The 12,591-nt window shown below is 38.6% G+C and overlaps 4 protein-coding genes and 1 long non-coding RNA gene across 8 annotated transcripts; 3 read left to right on the top strand and 2 right to left on the bottom strand.

Moving 5' to 3' along the window:
- The first annotated feature begins 1,396 nt into the window (after positions 1-1,396).
- LOC106316562 (peroxidase 72) lies at positions 1,397-3,101 on the top strand. Its single transcript, XM_013754454.1, has 4 exons — positions 1,397-1,681; positions 1,778-1,969; positions 2,065-2,230; positions 2,557-3,101. The coding sequence occupies exons 1-4, from the start codon at positions 1,445-1,447 to the stop codon at positions 2,973-2,975; spliced, it is 1,014 nt and encodes a 337-aa protein (XP_013609908.1). The 5' UTR covers positions 1,397-1,444; the 3' UTR covers positions 2,976-3,101.
- An 854-nt stretch (positions 3,102-3,955) lies between these two features.
- On the top strand, positions 3,956-6,241 carry LOC106313754 (folate transporter 1, chloroplastic-like). Of its 2 annotated transcripts, none has more exons than XM_013751656.1 (10): positions 3,956-4,369; positions 4,435-4,517; positions 4,600-4,676; positions 4,780-4,882; positions 4,950-5,043; positions 5,121-5,194; positions 5,284-5,394; positions 5,502-5,594; positions 5,705-5,772; positions 5,846-6,241. In XM_013751656.1, exons 1-10 carry the CDS (start codon positions 4,264-4,266, stop codon positions 5,976-5,978), a joined length of 942 nt encoding a protein of 313 aa, XP_013607110.1. In that variant the 5' UTR covers positions 3,956-4,263; the 3' UTR covers positions 5,979-6,241. The 2 variants fall into 2 exon arrangements, with proteins under 2 accessions (XP_013607110.1, XP_013607112.1); XM_013751658.1 differs by having other exon boundaries at positions 3,959-4,369; positions 5,287-5,394.
- A 153-nt stretch (positions 6,242-6,394) lies between these two features.
- On the bottom strand, positions 6,395-7,344 carry LOC106313755 (glutaredoxin-C3). Its single transcript, XM_013751659.1, has 4 exons — positions 7,131-7,344; positions 6,910-6,983; positions 6,725-6,823; positions 6,395-6,604 (listed from the first exon to the last, which is right to left on the bottom strand). The coding sequence occupies exons 1-4, from the start codon at positions 7,310-7,312 to the stop codon at positions 6,549-6,551; spliced, it is 411 nt and encodes a 136-aa protein (XP_013607113.1). The 5' UTR covers positions 7,313-7,344; the 3' UTR covers positions 6,395-6,548.
- Positions 7,345-7,858: 514 nt separating this feature from the next.
- LOC106313691 lies at positions 7,859-9,859 on the bottom strand. The gene is made up of 3 exons (XR_001264459.1): positions 9,644-9,859; positions 9,198-9,270; positions 7,859-9,105 (listed from the first exon to the last, which is right to left on the bottom strand). It is a non-coding gene; the product is annotated as an uncharacterized LOC106313691 (long non-coding RNA).
- LOC106313690 (GATA transcription factor 5) lies at positions 9,559-11,313 on the top strand. 3 transcript variants are annotated; one of them, XM_013751582.1, is made up of 3 exons: positions 9,559-9,748; positions 10,025-10,320; positions 10,408-11,313. In XM_013751582.1, the coding sequence occupies exons 2-3, from the start codon at positions 10,030-10,032 to the stop codon at positions 11,107-11,109; spliced, it is 993 nt and encodes a 330-aa protein (XP_013607036.1). In that variant the 5' UTR covers positions 9,559-9,748; positions 10,025-10,029; the 3' UTR covers positions 11,110-11,313. The 3 variants fall into 3 exon arrangements, with proteins under 3 accessions (XP_013607036.1, XP_013607034.1, XP_013607035.1); XM_013751580.1 differs by having other exon boundaries at positions 9,561-9,752; positions 10,027-10,320; XM_013751581.1 differs by lacking the exon at positions 9,559-9,748 and adding an exon at positions 9,760-9,872 and having other exon boundaries at positions 10,027-10,320.
- The last annotated feature ends 1,278 nt before the right edge of the window (positions 11,314-12,591 follow it).

Below are 12,591 nucleotides of genomic sequence, written 5' to 3'. Positions count from 1 at the left end.
CATTATATATGTGTATGTAATTGTGAGGTTCTAAACTTTACTGGAAACCCAACCCAAAATATTTTTATGGAATATTTTGGATTGGATTCCCGTAAATTTAGAACCTCATATTTATATACACATATATATATATATAATATACATATACATATATGTGTTTTTAGATCTCTTAAGCTAGAACTCTCAATTGGGAGCGCTTTTAGAGTAATTCTAATCTGCTCTAATATATTGGCCGGCTTTCATTTGCAGATGTAAGCAAACAAATAAAATAAATATTACTGAAGTAAACAATGGAAGGCGTAATTTTCAAAAAAAAAACAATGGAAGGCGTAGGAAGATTAACAGCAGTATCATGAAAAAGTCTTATTCTCGAAGTTGAATAAAAAGACCAAAAAAAAACTATAGGGAAAAAAACTAATTGAAAAGTCTACGTACATCATCAACGCTGTTTGGCCATATTTTAGTAACGTTAATTTGTTCGCTCTTGTTGCACGAAAACAAAAGGGAAAATATTAGATTGTTTGGTTTAGCGAGGGAGAACTATTGAAAAGTCTACGTACATCAACGCTGTTTGGCCATATTTTAGTAACATTAATTTGTTCGCTTTTGTTGCACGAAAACAAAAGGAAAATATTAGATTGTTTGGTTTAGCGAGGGAGAGCAGTTGAAGCTGTTTCTCAATGGTTTTGTCACTATCTACCATTTACTATGTCTTTGTCGTACTCTACCAACCCGAAGCACACCATAAGATTATTACTTTGCTTGTACAATAGTATTTAGCATTGTTTCTTTGTTGATCTCGTCAATGTCAGTCAACCAAGTTAAAAAATACTAATACACGCAATTGTTTTACTAGGTCTTCTTCGTGTTAATCTCTCGATTTGATATTATCATAAATCCGTAGACACAACTTCTATGTTTGGTTAAAGTATTGACTACATGAAAGGGTTCAATATGATTGGGATTTCAATTATTTTTGGGTTAATTTACCACAAAACTCTAAGAATTATTTTTGTTCTTGTCTGCTTTGTAAGGTGTCATGGCCTGTGGGTGCCAACAAAAGGCACAATTTTCTTTTCTCTCTTATTCTATGCAATCAGAATTCTTCTGTTGTTTGCTCAAAAAAAAAAAGAATTCTTTTGTTGCAAACTCAAACTTGAACACAAGTAAAAACATCATGATATGAGTTGACAAATAAAGTAATCATTATTGATGGGCAATGCCCAAAAAAATCTAACAAATCCTGTATTCATACCAATCCTTATGAGAATAATGTATCCATCTAACCCAATATCTAAGATTAGTTACCAACTCCAGCGTTTTTTGAAATGTCCACAAAGTCTACTCTATAAATCCTACCTTTCCATCACAAGAAAATCATCAAGTTACAAGAAAACGAGTTAAACCCCAACGAGTACTGATCAAGAAAAAGAATTCTCAAAAAATGGCAGCATCATTGAACATTCTTATCGTAGCTGTAGTCTCCCTTATCGCCTTCTCTCCTCTTTGTTTGTGTTCCAAAGCCTACGGAAGTGGAGGCTATCTCTTCCCGCAGTTCTACGATCACTCATGTCCTAAAGCTCAAGAGATTGTTCAGACCATTGTCGCTAAAGCATTCGCACAGGATCCTCGCATGCCTGCCTCGTTGCTTAGACTCCATTTCCACGATTGTTTCGTGAAGGTTTAATCCTTAGCAACTTCTCAAACATTAACTAGCTATATAATAAATACTCCAATTAATCTTTACCTATTTTTCTCTTTGTGATTGATGCTCCAGGGGTGTGATGCTTCCATACTATTGGACAACAGTGGAACCATAATCAGCGAGAAACGATCAAACCCTAACCGAAACTCAGCCCGTGGTTTCGAACTCATCGAAGAAATCAAACATGCCTTAGAACAAGAGTGTCCTGAAACAGTTTCTTGTGCTGATATCTTGGCTCTCGCCGCGAGAGACTCGACCGTCATTGTAAGTCATCATTGTTCATTAACTATTAGAAAAAAACAAATTATTTGATTATTAAAAAATTAATTAGTTCGACACATGAAACAATATGCATACAGACAGGTGGACCGAGCTGGGATGTACCACTAGGGAGAAGAGACGCGAGAGGAGCAAGCTTGAGTGGTTCTAACAACGACATTCCTGCTCCCAACAACACATTTCAAACCATCCTCACTAAGTTCAAGCGTCAAGGCCTCAATCTCGTTGATCTTGTCTCTCTCTCTGGTAATATATCCATCCATCTTAATTACACAAATACATTTGTAAGAACTTACCTATATTGATTTGATCCACCCAGTAAAATTGTTAATCCCTTTTTACTAGTCTTTTTTTTTTATATATGAAGTACTGCAACTGTTTCTGAAAACATTCATAATGCGTTATGCGGACGTATAGAAGGGCTTACAAAATGATACATTAGCTTTGCTGATTTAAAAACACAAATAAAACTCCCTTAAGTGTTGTTACATTAAATATAGCCTTGCTGATTAAAATTTTCCTTGTAATATTTAGAAATCCTTATATAACGTTTTTGTTTATATGATTTGCAGGAAGTCACACCATAGGAAACTCGAGGTGTACAAGTTTCCGACAGAGGTTATACAACCAGTCAGGCAACGGAAAGCCTGATCTAACTTTAAACCAATACTACGCTTCCATGTTGCGCAAGCAATGTCCAAGATCCGGTGGTGACCAAAACCTCTTCTTCCTCGACTTCGCGACGCCCTTCAAGTTCGACAACCACTACTTCAAGAACCTGATAACGTACAAAGGGCTATTGAGCTCTGACGAGGTACTGTTCACGAAGAACAAAGATTCGAGGGAGCTGGTGAAGCTCTATGCGGAGAATCAAGAGGCCTTCTTCGAGCAGTTCGCGAAATCGATGGTGAAGATGGGGAATATTTCTCCATTGACTGGTGCGAGGGGAGAGATCAGGAGAATCTGTCGGAGGGTTAACCATGTTTATTAATCAAATCCTTTTATACGTAAAACTCATGGTTTAGTTTCATGCATCTGTTTGGGCGCATGGACGTGTTTCTTTTGGCTTTTTGCATGTATAAAATGTGTGTATTGTATTTGTATGATTTTGTTTCGGAAGGAGATTGTGTGTTTTGTTTCGAGTGTATTTGGTGTTTTCTTAATTTTCAGGATCCCAATTTTTAACGTGCATAAATCATCATGATACTGAATTATGGGTAAACGAACTAATTCCACATCACAACTTTCATATAATAACGAATGTACACAATTTTTCAACCTCGTCGTGATTGCACACAATCAAAGTATCTAAACCAATTACCCCCAATCAAAAAGATTGAAACCCAAAACCACACAAACGAAGGTTTAACTTGGTTATAATGGTTTAGAAACTAAACCGCACCTAAACCGAAATCAGAATTAATCAAATTTAAAACCAGACCCACATCATATCCAACTTCAGACCCGACCCGAAACTCCTACTCAAGCTTAAAAAAAATCTCCAAATCGATTTCATAATCTACGAACCTTAAATCGAAAAATCCATGAATCCATATTTGGTTTCTGAAAAAAAAAAGAGGGAGCCAACTAGAGAAAGACACACACAACCACCGAAGAACAATAACTCGGGTTGGGTTTATTAGGTCGTGTTAATTCGGTTTAGATTTTCTAATTGGGTCGTTTTAGTTTTCATTTGGTTAGTCATTGGTTAAGTTTTAAAACAAAGAATACTAAACCAAATTTAAACCGCTATTTGTCGATTTTAATTCGTTCTTTAAATTTTGGTGTGGTTTTGGGATTTCGATCTTTCTGATTGTGGGGTAATAAGTTTAGATACTTCATTTGTGTGCAATTATGATGAGGTTGAAAAATTGTATACACTTGTTACTATACGAAAGTAGTTCGTTGACCCCTGAATTATCGATCAAAGTAAAGTATTGGGGTGTGTTTAGGAGCATTACAAAAGTTAAGGTCGAATGTTAAATGCTGGTTGAAGAATTGGGATCTTCGCGGGAATAATAAAAAAAAAAGGTGCACTTCGGAGCTATTTGGGCCTCAAAAGAGTGGCTGAAAGTACATTTGGACTTGGGTCTTGGTAGACGACGAAGAACACTAACGACTGAAACGGTGTCGTATTGAAGAAACACACACAGAGTCGGAGATCATACCGGAGGACGACGAACCTTTCCATCAGCTGTCCTTTTGCTCTCTTTAACTTCCGATTAACTCTGTACTCAATAGCCCTCAGGTCATATTGATTGAATTCAAGTATTCTTTTGATGGTGGCGCATTGGCAGTGGGAAAACGCCACCGCCGGCGCCGTCGCGGGATTCACCACCGTCGCTGCGATGCACCCACTTGATGTTGTTCGTACGAGATTCCAAGGTCTCATTTTTCCACTCCCCTCAAAAGAAAAAAAAAGAAGTCAATTTGTTTTTGGTTTGAAACAGTGAATGAGGGAAGAGGATTAAGTACTAGTCTCCCGACGGACAAGAACACAGCTCACGCTCTCTTCACCATTACCCGTATCGAGGTTTAAAGAGACGAAACTCTCTTAGTTACTTTCATGCAATGTTTCTCCTTGAGCAACTTTTCTTATAATCATCCCTTCCTAGGGATTGAGAGGACTTTATGCAGGTTTCTTCCCTGCTGTCATCGGTTCTACTCTTTCCTGGAGCTTATACTTCTTCTTGTGAGTGTCTTTTTTTACTTATTAACTCCTTTCTCTTAGGATGTTGTTGCGGTCATTCTGTTTTAAATATCTTCCTCAACACATCTCTCTTGTGTTTCTCTAGTTATGGAAGAGCCAAACAGAGATACGCTAGAGGCAGCAGGGACGACGATGAGAAACTCAGCCCTGCTCTTCACCTTGCTTCTGCCGCTGAAGCTGGAGCCTTGGTTTGTATAACTAACTGACACCTTTTAAAACATCTATCTCTTTATCTCAAGCTTATGATACTTTCAGGTCTGTTTATGCACAAATCCTATTTGGCTTGTCAAAACAAGACTACAGCTTCAGACACCTCTTCATCAAACCCGACCTTACTCTGGCCTATTAGGTCTGAATATTACAGTTTTCATTCTTTAGTGTTCTTTTCTGAATGTTTCTTTTCTGAATGTTTGTGAATTTTCACAGATGCCTTTAGAACCATAATGAAAGAGGAAGGACCCAGGGCGCTCTACAAGGGTATTGTCCCTGCTCTTGTACTGGTTAGTCACACTATCTTTTTCCCCTGTCATATCAGCTCATGAAGCTACCATAAGCTCCACAGGTTTTGATTCTGATAAAGTTTATTCAGCAGGTTTCTCATGGTGCTATTCAGTTCACAGCGTATGAAGAACTCCGTAAAGTCATTGTGGATTTCAAAGAAAGGAGAAGAAAATCTGAATCCACAGCTGATAATTTATTGGTACAGAGTTCCTCTGCTTCTTCACACCCTACATTGTGGATGCTTAGGTTAGGCTATATAGGACCCAATAATCTTAATACCCACCCCCGCCTATCCTTTTGCATTAGAACTCGGCAGATTATGCTGCACTTGGAGGCTCCTCCAAAGTCGCTGCAGTTCTTCTTACATATCCCTTTCAGGTTATTCGAGCAAGATTACAGGTACCACCACCTATCGATCATGTCTTCACTCTTATTATCATTAGCTCGTTTATCTTTGGCAAATATGTGAGGTGTGATTGTCATAAACATTCCTCTGTTGTTTTGTTCAGCAACGACCTAGTACCAACGGAATGCCAAGATATATAGACAGCTTACATGTCATAAGAGAAACCGCGAGGTCAGAGAGCATATTTATTTTGTTGGTCTTTGATTGTATCTGAAAATATGAACGAAACTTTCTTCATCTGCAGATTCGAGGGTCTCAGAGGTTTCTACAAGGGTTTAACTGCTAATCTTTTGAAAAATGTGCCTGCTTCTTACATCACATTCATTGTGTATGAAAACGTTCTGAAGTTGCTAAAACAACAACCTCCAACGAAATAAAGCAACATAAGGATCAGGTTTACAGCAGCTTTAGAGACAGCCTTACTCCTCTTTTAGAGAATACTTGTTGGAAGCCACTGTACTAGGGACATTCATCCAACTTTCTCCAAGAACCGAGAGGGAAAACCAAAGGATTCTGGCCACCAGAAAAGTCACAAACCTCTTCCTAATAGACAACTAGTATTGTGCTTTGAAATGGCATCATAGGCAAGAAAACTGGTAGACTTGTTGAACTAAGACTAATCAAAATCATCATTGTTTTTTTTGTGCTTGCTATTCTTTCCCCGATTTGACATTGTCGTATGAAGCATTCGCTAATAAGGCACACAAGTACGGGATCTAAAAGCCAAACAATCAGCAGAATAGATCAGTACAATAACGGAAAGATAAAAAGAGTTTATACCAAGGCCCCATCATAACTTTATTATTATATATATATATATAAGGAGCAATCAAGTCAGTGAACATGAGACAAACCAATTCATTGATTCAAGTTCACTACAAAAGATTCCACTATTCCTCTAGATCACAACATAAGGTCCATGATCATCCATCCACCTTCTGAAAAGTCTAACTAGCAGCAAGAAGCTTTTGCAACTGACCATTCTCCACAGCATCTGCGAGATCTGAAGCAAGCAAGATAAAGGCCGTTACTTTACACTATAGAAAAGGAAAGCTGCATCCAGATTTGATTTTGGGTAAGTAGATTAGAAAAAGGATAAAACTTTTGAGGTTGGAGCTAATACCATCAGAGCCACCAATATGCTTGCCGTTAACAAAAACTTGGGGGACGGTACGGCGACCAACAAATTCCAGAAGCTCGTACTGTATTTGATCTCCGTCCTCTGCACACAAAAAGACAAGTTGTTTATTGTAAAAACAAATCCTCCTAGAGACAAAGAGAATGGGGACAAAAGAAAGTGGTACATACCTCTGAGATCAAGCTCCACGACAAAAGGCTGTTCCTTAAGTTCTCTGAAAATGCGTTTCGAGCGCAAGCAATACCTAAAGAGCAAAAGTCAAACAAAACAAAAAATCACAGCTCTTAATCTTAATCAAAGACAGAACGATCAAATTCAGATTCTAAAGGAGCGCGGATTAAAACTAATATGAATCCTAATTCAATTCCGGGGACAAGAAAGGAAAATTTACGGGCAGTAGGACTTGGAGAAGATGACAATCTTGTTGGACAAAATGGCGTTCTGCACGAATGCCGACACCGACTTCTCAGCTCCCACGGAGATTGACAGATCGCTGAGAACCACCACTAGTATTAGGAGTATAGGAACCGCCGTGACTTCAACACGGCGAGGACGTTGCCCAACCATCGTCATTCGCTCACCAACAAACAACCACAACAATAATGTGGCCTACCTTATATCATATAGATCAACAAAGGAAATATACTATTAAATAATCAAAGGCCTCATTTTAAGGCCCAATTACCCATTTCAGACAAATGAACTGTGAAATGTAATAGTAATGGGCCTCTCAAAAGGTATAAAATCACAGGAAAATGATGTGTTCTCAAAAGTCAACACTAATAGTAGTGACCACGTCCTCTTGTCTCATAGATTCTTAATCTTTCACATTCAGTACAGCTTTTCAAAATATTTAAGATTCTTTTATATGAAAGACAAAGTAACAATTTTAGTTGGTTTTGTTATTTTATTGAAACCAAATTCGTAATGGTCGTTTTTAATTGTAAGAAAAGTCGGTAAGGTGAAAGGCGGTTGAAGTCTATACCACGGACATCGTGACAAATTGAACGACTTTCCCGCTCTAACGCAATTGCGAGCCGCTCCAAGCTAGAATCCGAATGCATACAACCAAAGTACCAAACAATCTATTTATGAAATAAATCTACGGATCCGCTCTCATATATATTATATACATTCTTTTAAGTTATTTAAAATTATCGGTACGGTCCATACAAAAATTGAGACTGACTGAAACGTCTTAGTTGGTTTGGAAGATTCAAAAGTGGCTAACAATGCCCCCGTGGGGTGAGACGTATAAACTCCCTCTCTCACTCTCACAGATTCTCTATTTTCTTCTTCTTCTTATTCTTAGTTTGACATTTCAAAATCTTAAAAGGAAACAAACCCACAACGCAGTTCTGCCGACGGATAAGTTGAGGGCTGTTCGGCCATTTACATCTGACCCATTGTTCTCTATATTGTTATCGTTGAAAAATGTATTGAGGGATGCTTTATGATCCCGCCGTGTAAAAATATACGAATTATACGCGGAAATTAGGCACAAAAGATCGAGTCAATATGAGAGCTGAAAGATTAGCTGTCAGGGAATTCTGATTGGTCGACTCACGTCAAATGCATGAGACACAGCCATATAGAGCACGGCACGTCAGCATAACACGTGGCTACTACTTCTCAAGCCGGCGGCTCGGCTCCTCATAATGTTGAGAAATCAATTTTCTTAACTAAGTTCACCCATGCATTTATTGTTTTATTACTTACTACACGAGTAACGTATACAGATGCAAAACCAAATTTTCCTAATTTTTCCCTGTTAAAAATCCTGAAAAAGTATTGTCTATAAACTATTTTCTTAAACACTGCCTCGTTTGGGTTTGGTAATCATCACACATTTCGCAATGTTGAGGAGATTTCCATTTGCTTCAACAACATGCACGTTCTATATTGTATACAAATACATGCAAAATGCTAAAACTATTGTTCAAGTAAATGTCGATAACAAATACTAATTTTAAAAGGAAAACATGATATTTAACATACAAAATCTAAAAATTTATCTCCATCTATAGCGATGACTAGTTGCTACAAAGACTAAGAGAATCTGCACCAATTTGAGTAAGGTAGAGCCATAGAGGAAAAGATAAAGGAATCTCTAGAGATATTTTGTTTCTTTGTGTGTATTGTCTCCATAGATAGATTTGTTTCTTAGAAGAAAAAAAGATTTGTTTCTTAGATGAATAATTTTATTTTATTTGTTGGGTTAGTTTGAATGATTGTCTCGTGGTGTGTTAGAAGGACAAAAGCTGGCCCGCCAATTTGTCTTGGGTTTCTGCATCATCCCAGTTCACACTTTACCTTTACTCACAAGACATGCTTTTGCTCCATTAAGGTTTTTTTTTTGCTCCTCGCTAATCAAAGTTTAAAATATTAATGGCCACAATTAACTTTTAACTAAAAGAAAGCAAAAATCAAAACCAGTGAGAGCGGGAGGGATAATTACCAAGATGAGCGGCGATCAACGCGGTCAAGGGCCTACAGGGAAAACGGTACTCTTTTTTCCTTTGTTTGGTTACCTAAAAAGTTAAAAAAAAAAAGAACGGTAAGTTTACAGACAAAGGAAAGAAATAAGAAGCAAGCTGGAGATATATATATATAGTCTAATTCTTTTTTTTTTTTGACAAATATATAGTCTAATTCAAAAGGGTTTTCAAATATATTATTTATTACACATTATGAACGGTAAGTTTATTTTATGTATCTTCTATAAAAGTAAAGACGCGTTGAATTTATATAAAAAAAAAAAAGAATCTAAGTGAGACAAATTTATAGATTTATTACCGGTTGTGTATAATTTATTATTATAAAAAAAAGGTGAAAAGAGATAAGAAAGGAGGGAGTTTCAAGTAGAGAAGGGTGAGGCTAAGATTACGAAATTGAATGCTTTACCAAACTCACAAAACAAAACCATCTCTCTTTGACCCTCTGTTCATTTCTTTCTTCTCACCGCCGCTCCTTCCTCCCTTCTCTCTTGCCCCTTCCCCTCTCTCTCTCTCAGGTATCTTTTTTTTCCTAACCTCTATCCTCGCTCTCTTAGAATTTGCTTCGCTTGTTACGTTTTCAGTCTCGTGACTGACTCTCTTTGTGGGTCGTTTGTGTGTCGTCACTTGTTTTTGGGGTTCGTGTTTTTTCTTTTCTCTTGGAACTGGTAACACGAATGAACGCTTTTTATTTAACGTTTCGTTAAAAAAGAATGTGAAATTCATTTGGTGAGTTTCGATGATAAAAAGATGTTATGTTTATTGGTTAATGTTTAGGCGGTTTTTGTATAGGAAATGGAACGTGTTGAAGCAGCGTTGAAAAGCAGCGTCAGGAAAGACATGGCTTTTAAAACGACCCTGCCCGTTTACGAAGACTTTCTCGCCGTCACCACCGCCGAGGATTTCTCCGTCGACGATTTCTTCGACTTGTCTAAGGACGACGTTTTCACCGAAGAAGAGGCTGAACCCAAAACTCACCAAGAGATGCTCCATGTTTCCTCCGAGGAACCACAGGACAAAGGAGACGCTCTTCGCCGGAGTAACGACGGGTTTGGGTCTCTCCCTCCAAGCGAACTCTCCGTTCCGGTAAATTTAATTACATTTTAATACACTGGATAACGTTTTATTCCCTAATTATTCTCTGACTTTTTTTTTTGTTTTTTTTGTTAAAAGACGGATGAATTAGCGGAGCTTGAGTGGCTATCCCATTTCGTAGAGGATTCATTTACTGAATATTCTGCTCCAAATCTCACCGGAACCCCGACTGAAAAACCCGCTTGGTTAGCCGGTGACAGGAAACACCCTGTGACTCCTGTCACACATGACTCGTGTTTCAAGTCCCCTGTTCCCTCCAAATCTCGTACCAAACGCAACCGGAATGGAACCAACTTCTGGTCGCTTGGCTCGTCCTCCTCTTCAGGCCCTTCGTCCTCGAACTCAACTTCCTCCTCCTCTTCGGATCCTTCCAACACGTGGTTCTCAGGCGCTGAGCTGCTCGAACCAGTCTTCACGTCTGAGAAACCACCGGTTCACAAAAAGCATAAGAAAAGGTCAGCGGAGTCTGTTTGCAGCGGCCAGCTACTGCTGCAGCAGCCCTCTCGACGGTGCAGCCACTGTGGCGTTCAGAAAACGCCGCAATGGCGAGCTGGACCGATGGGAGCCAAGACGCTGTGCAATGCGTGTGGGGTTCGGTATAAGTCGGGTCGGTTACTACCAGAATACAGACCCGCTTGTAGTCCGACATTCTCAAGCGAGCTCCACTCTAACCACCACCGCAAAGTCATGGAGATGCGGCGGAAAAAGGAGCCGACGGATGATAACGAAACCGGTTTAAACCAGCTGGTTCAGTCCCCACAAGCCGTACCAAGTTATTGAAGAAAAAGGGCCTCGACATTAGAGCAGAGAGTTAGGAATCGGCCCGGTTCAGTCAGCTGTAGCCTCGAGTTAGTATCTCATTGACTTTTTGTATATTACTTTTGATATTTTTAGCATTTACTTTTTTTTTGTTTGCTACCGTAATTTGGGATTTCATGCTAGGAGTCTAGGTAAGTTTTCAGTTTAAATTTTCCCATTTCATCATTCTTATGCACTATCGCTTAATGTTTGCTTACAGATGATTCTGCTAAGTTACGCTTAGAAAATTTGAATTTTATTTGAAACCGTTCCAATTTGTTTACAACTTTAACTCTAAGAAAAGGTTGCATTAATGAATGAACCAAACCAATGTGACACATTATCCAGTAAATCATGGACAAGCGACATGTTGCATTGTCCTTTTCTGAATAAATTTAGATGGTGAATCAATAGACCATACCCTCTTCAAATGTGCAGCTGGTTAAGAAAGAAAAAAACCCACTAAATTCATGGAAGTATAATTTTGAGGTGTGTGCCCCCATTATAGGACCTAGGAGGTTAGTGAGGCCCAACAACACATGTTGGTGTAGAAACATTCTTATCGTTCGTTCACATTATTTATCATTTTAGCTTCTTCTAAGTAGAACTTCCGGTTGTTCGGGCGTTCGGATACCCATTAGCATTCGGATTTGGGTTTTTTGGACTTCAGTTCTCTTTTATATGTCCCATTTTAGTAAATTTTCAAGTAAGGACCGGATTTAAATATAACGCATAGAATTCGGGTCGGTTTTGTATCGCATCATAGAATCCATAAAATAATCATATATCATTTAGATTCGGGTTATATCGGATCGGTTGAGATATACTGATTCAAATGGTCAAATGATTGGTTTTGCAGATGCAGGATATCTTTCGGATCCACACAAAGCCCGATCGCAAATAGGATATGTTTTTACGATCGGAGGCACTGCTATATCTTGGCGTTCTCAGAAACAAACGCTTGTGGCTACCTCTTCAAATCATGCTGAGATCATCGCACTCCATGAAGCAAGTAAAGAATGTGTATGGCTAAGATCAATAAGCCAACACATTTGTTCAAGTAGTGGGATTGACAAAAGTACGGGGCCAACTATTCTATATGAAGACAATGCAGCATGTGTTGCTCAAACGAAGGAAGGATATATCAAAAGTGATAGAACAAAACATATACATCCAAAGTTCTTCTCATACACTCAAGAGCTCGAGAAGAAGAAAGAGATTGAAGTAAGATATGTCCGATCATGCGACAATGCAGCCGACCTCTTCACAAAATCACTCCCTACTTCGGTATTCAGAAAACATGTCCATAACATTGGAATGCGTCATCAGAAGGATCTATGACTGCTCAATCGAGGGGGAGCTTACGTAGTTGTACTCTTTTTACCTAACTATGGTTTTTCCCATTGGGTTTTCCTAGAAAGGTTTTTAACGAGGCAACAAAGACGTTAAGCGAGAGCGGAGAGT

This window comes from Brassica oleracea, chromosome C9 (assembly GCF_000695525.1).
Source record: "Brassica oleracea var. oleracea cultivar TO1000 chromosome C9, BOL, whole genome shotgun sequence".
NCBI classification, from domain to species: Eukaryota; Viridiplantae; Streptophyta; class Magnoliopsida; order Brassicales; family Brassicaceae; genus Brassica; species Brassica oleracea.
The sequence above is the reverse complement of the archived record's forward strand: the minus strand, read 5'-3'. Positions and strand labels throughout refer to the sequence as shown.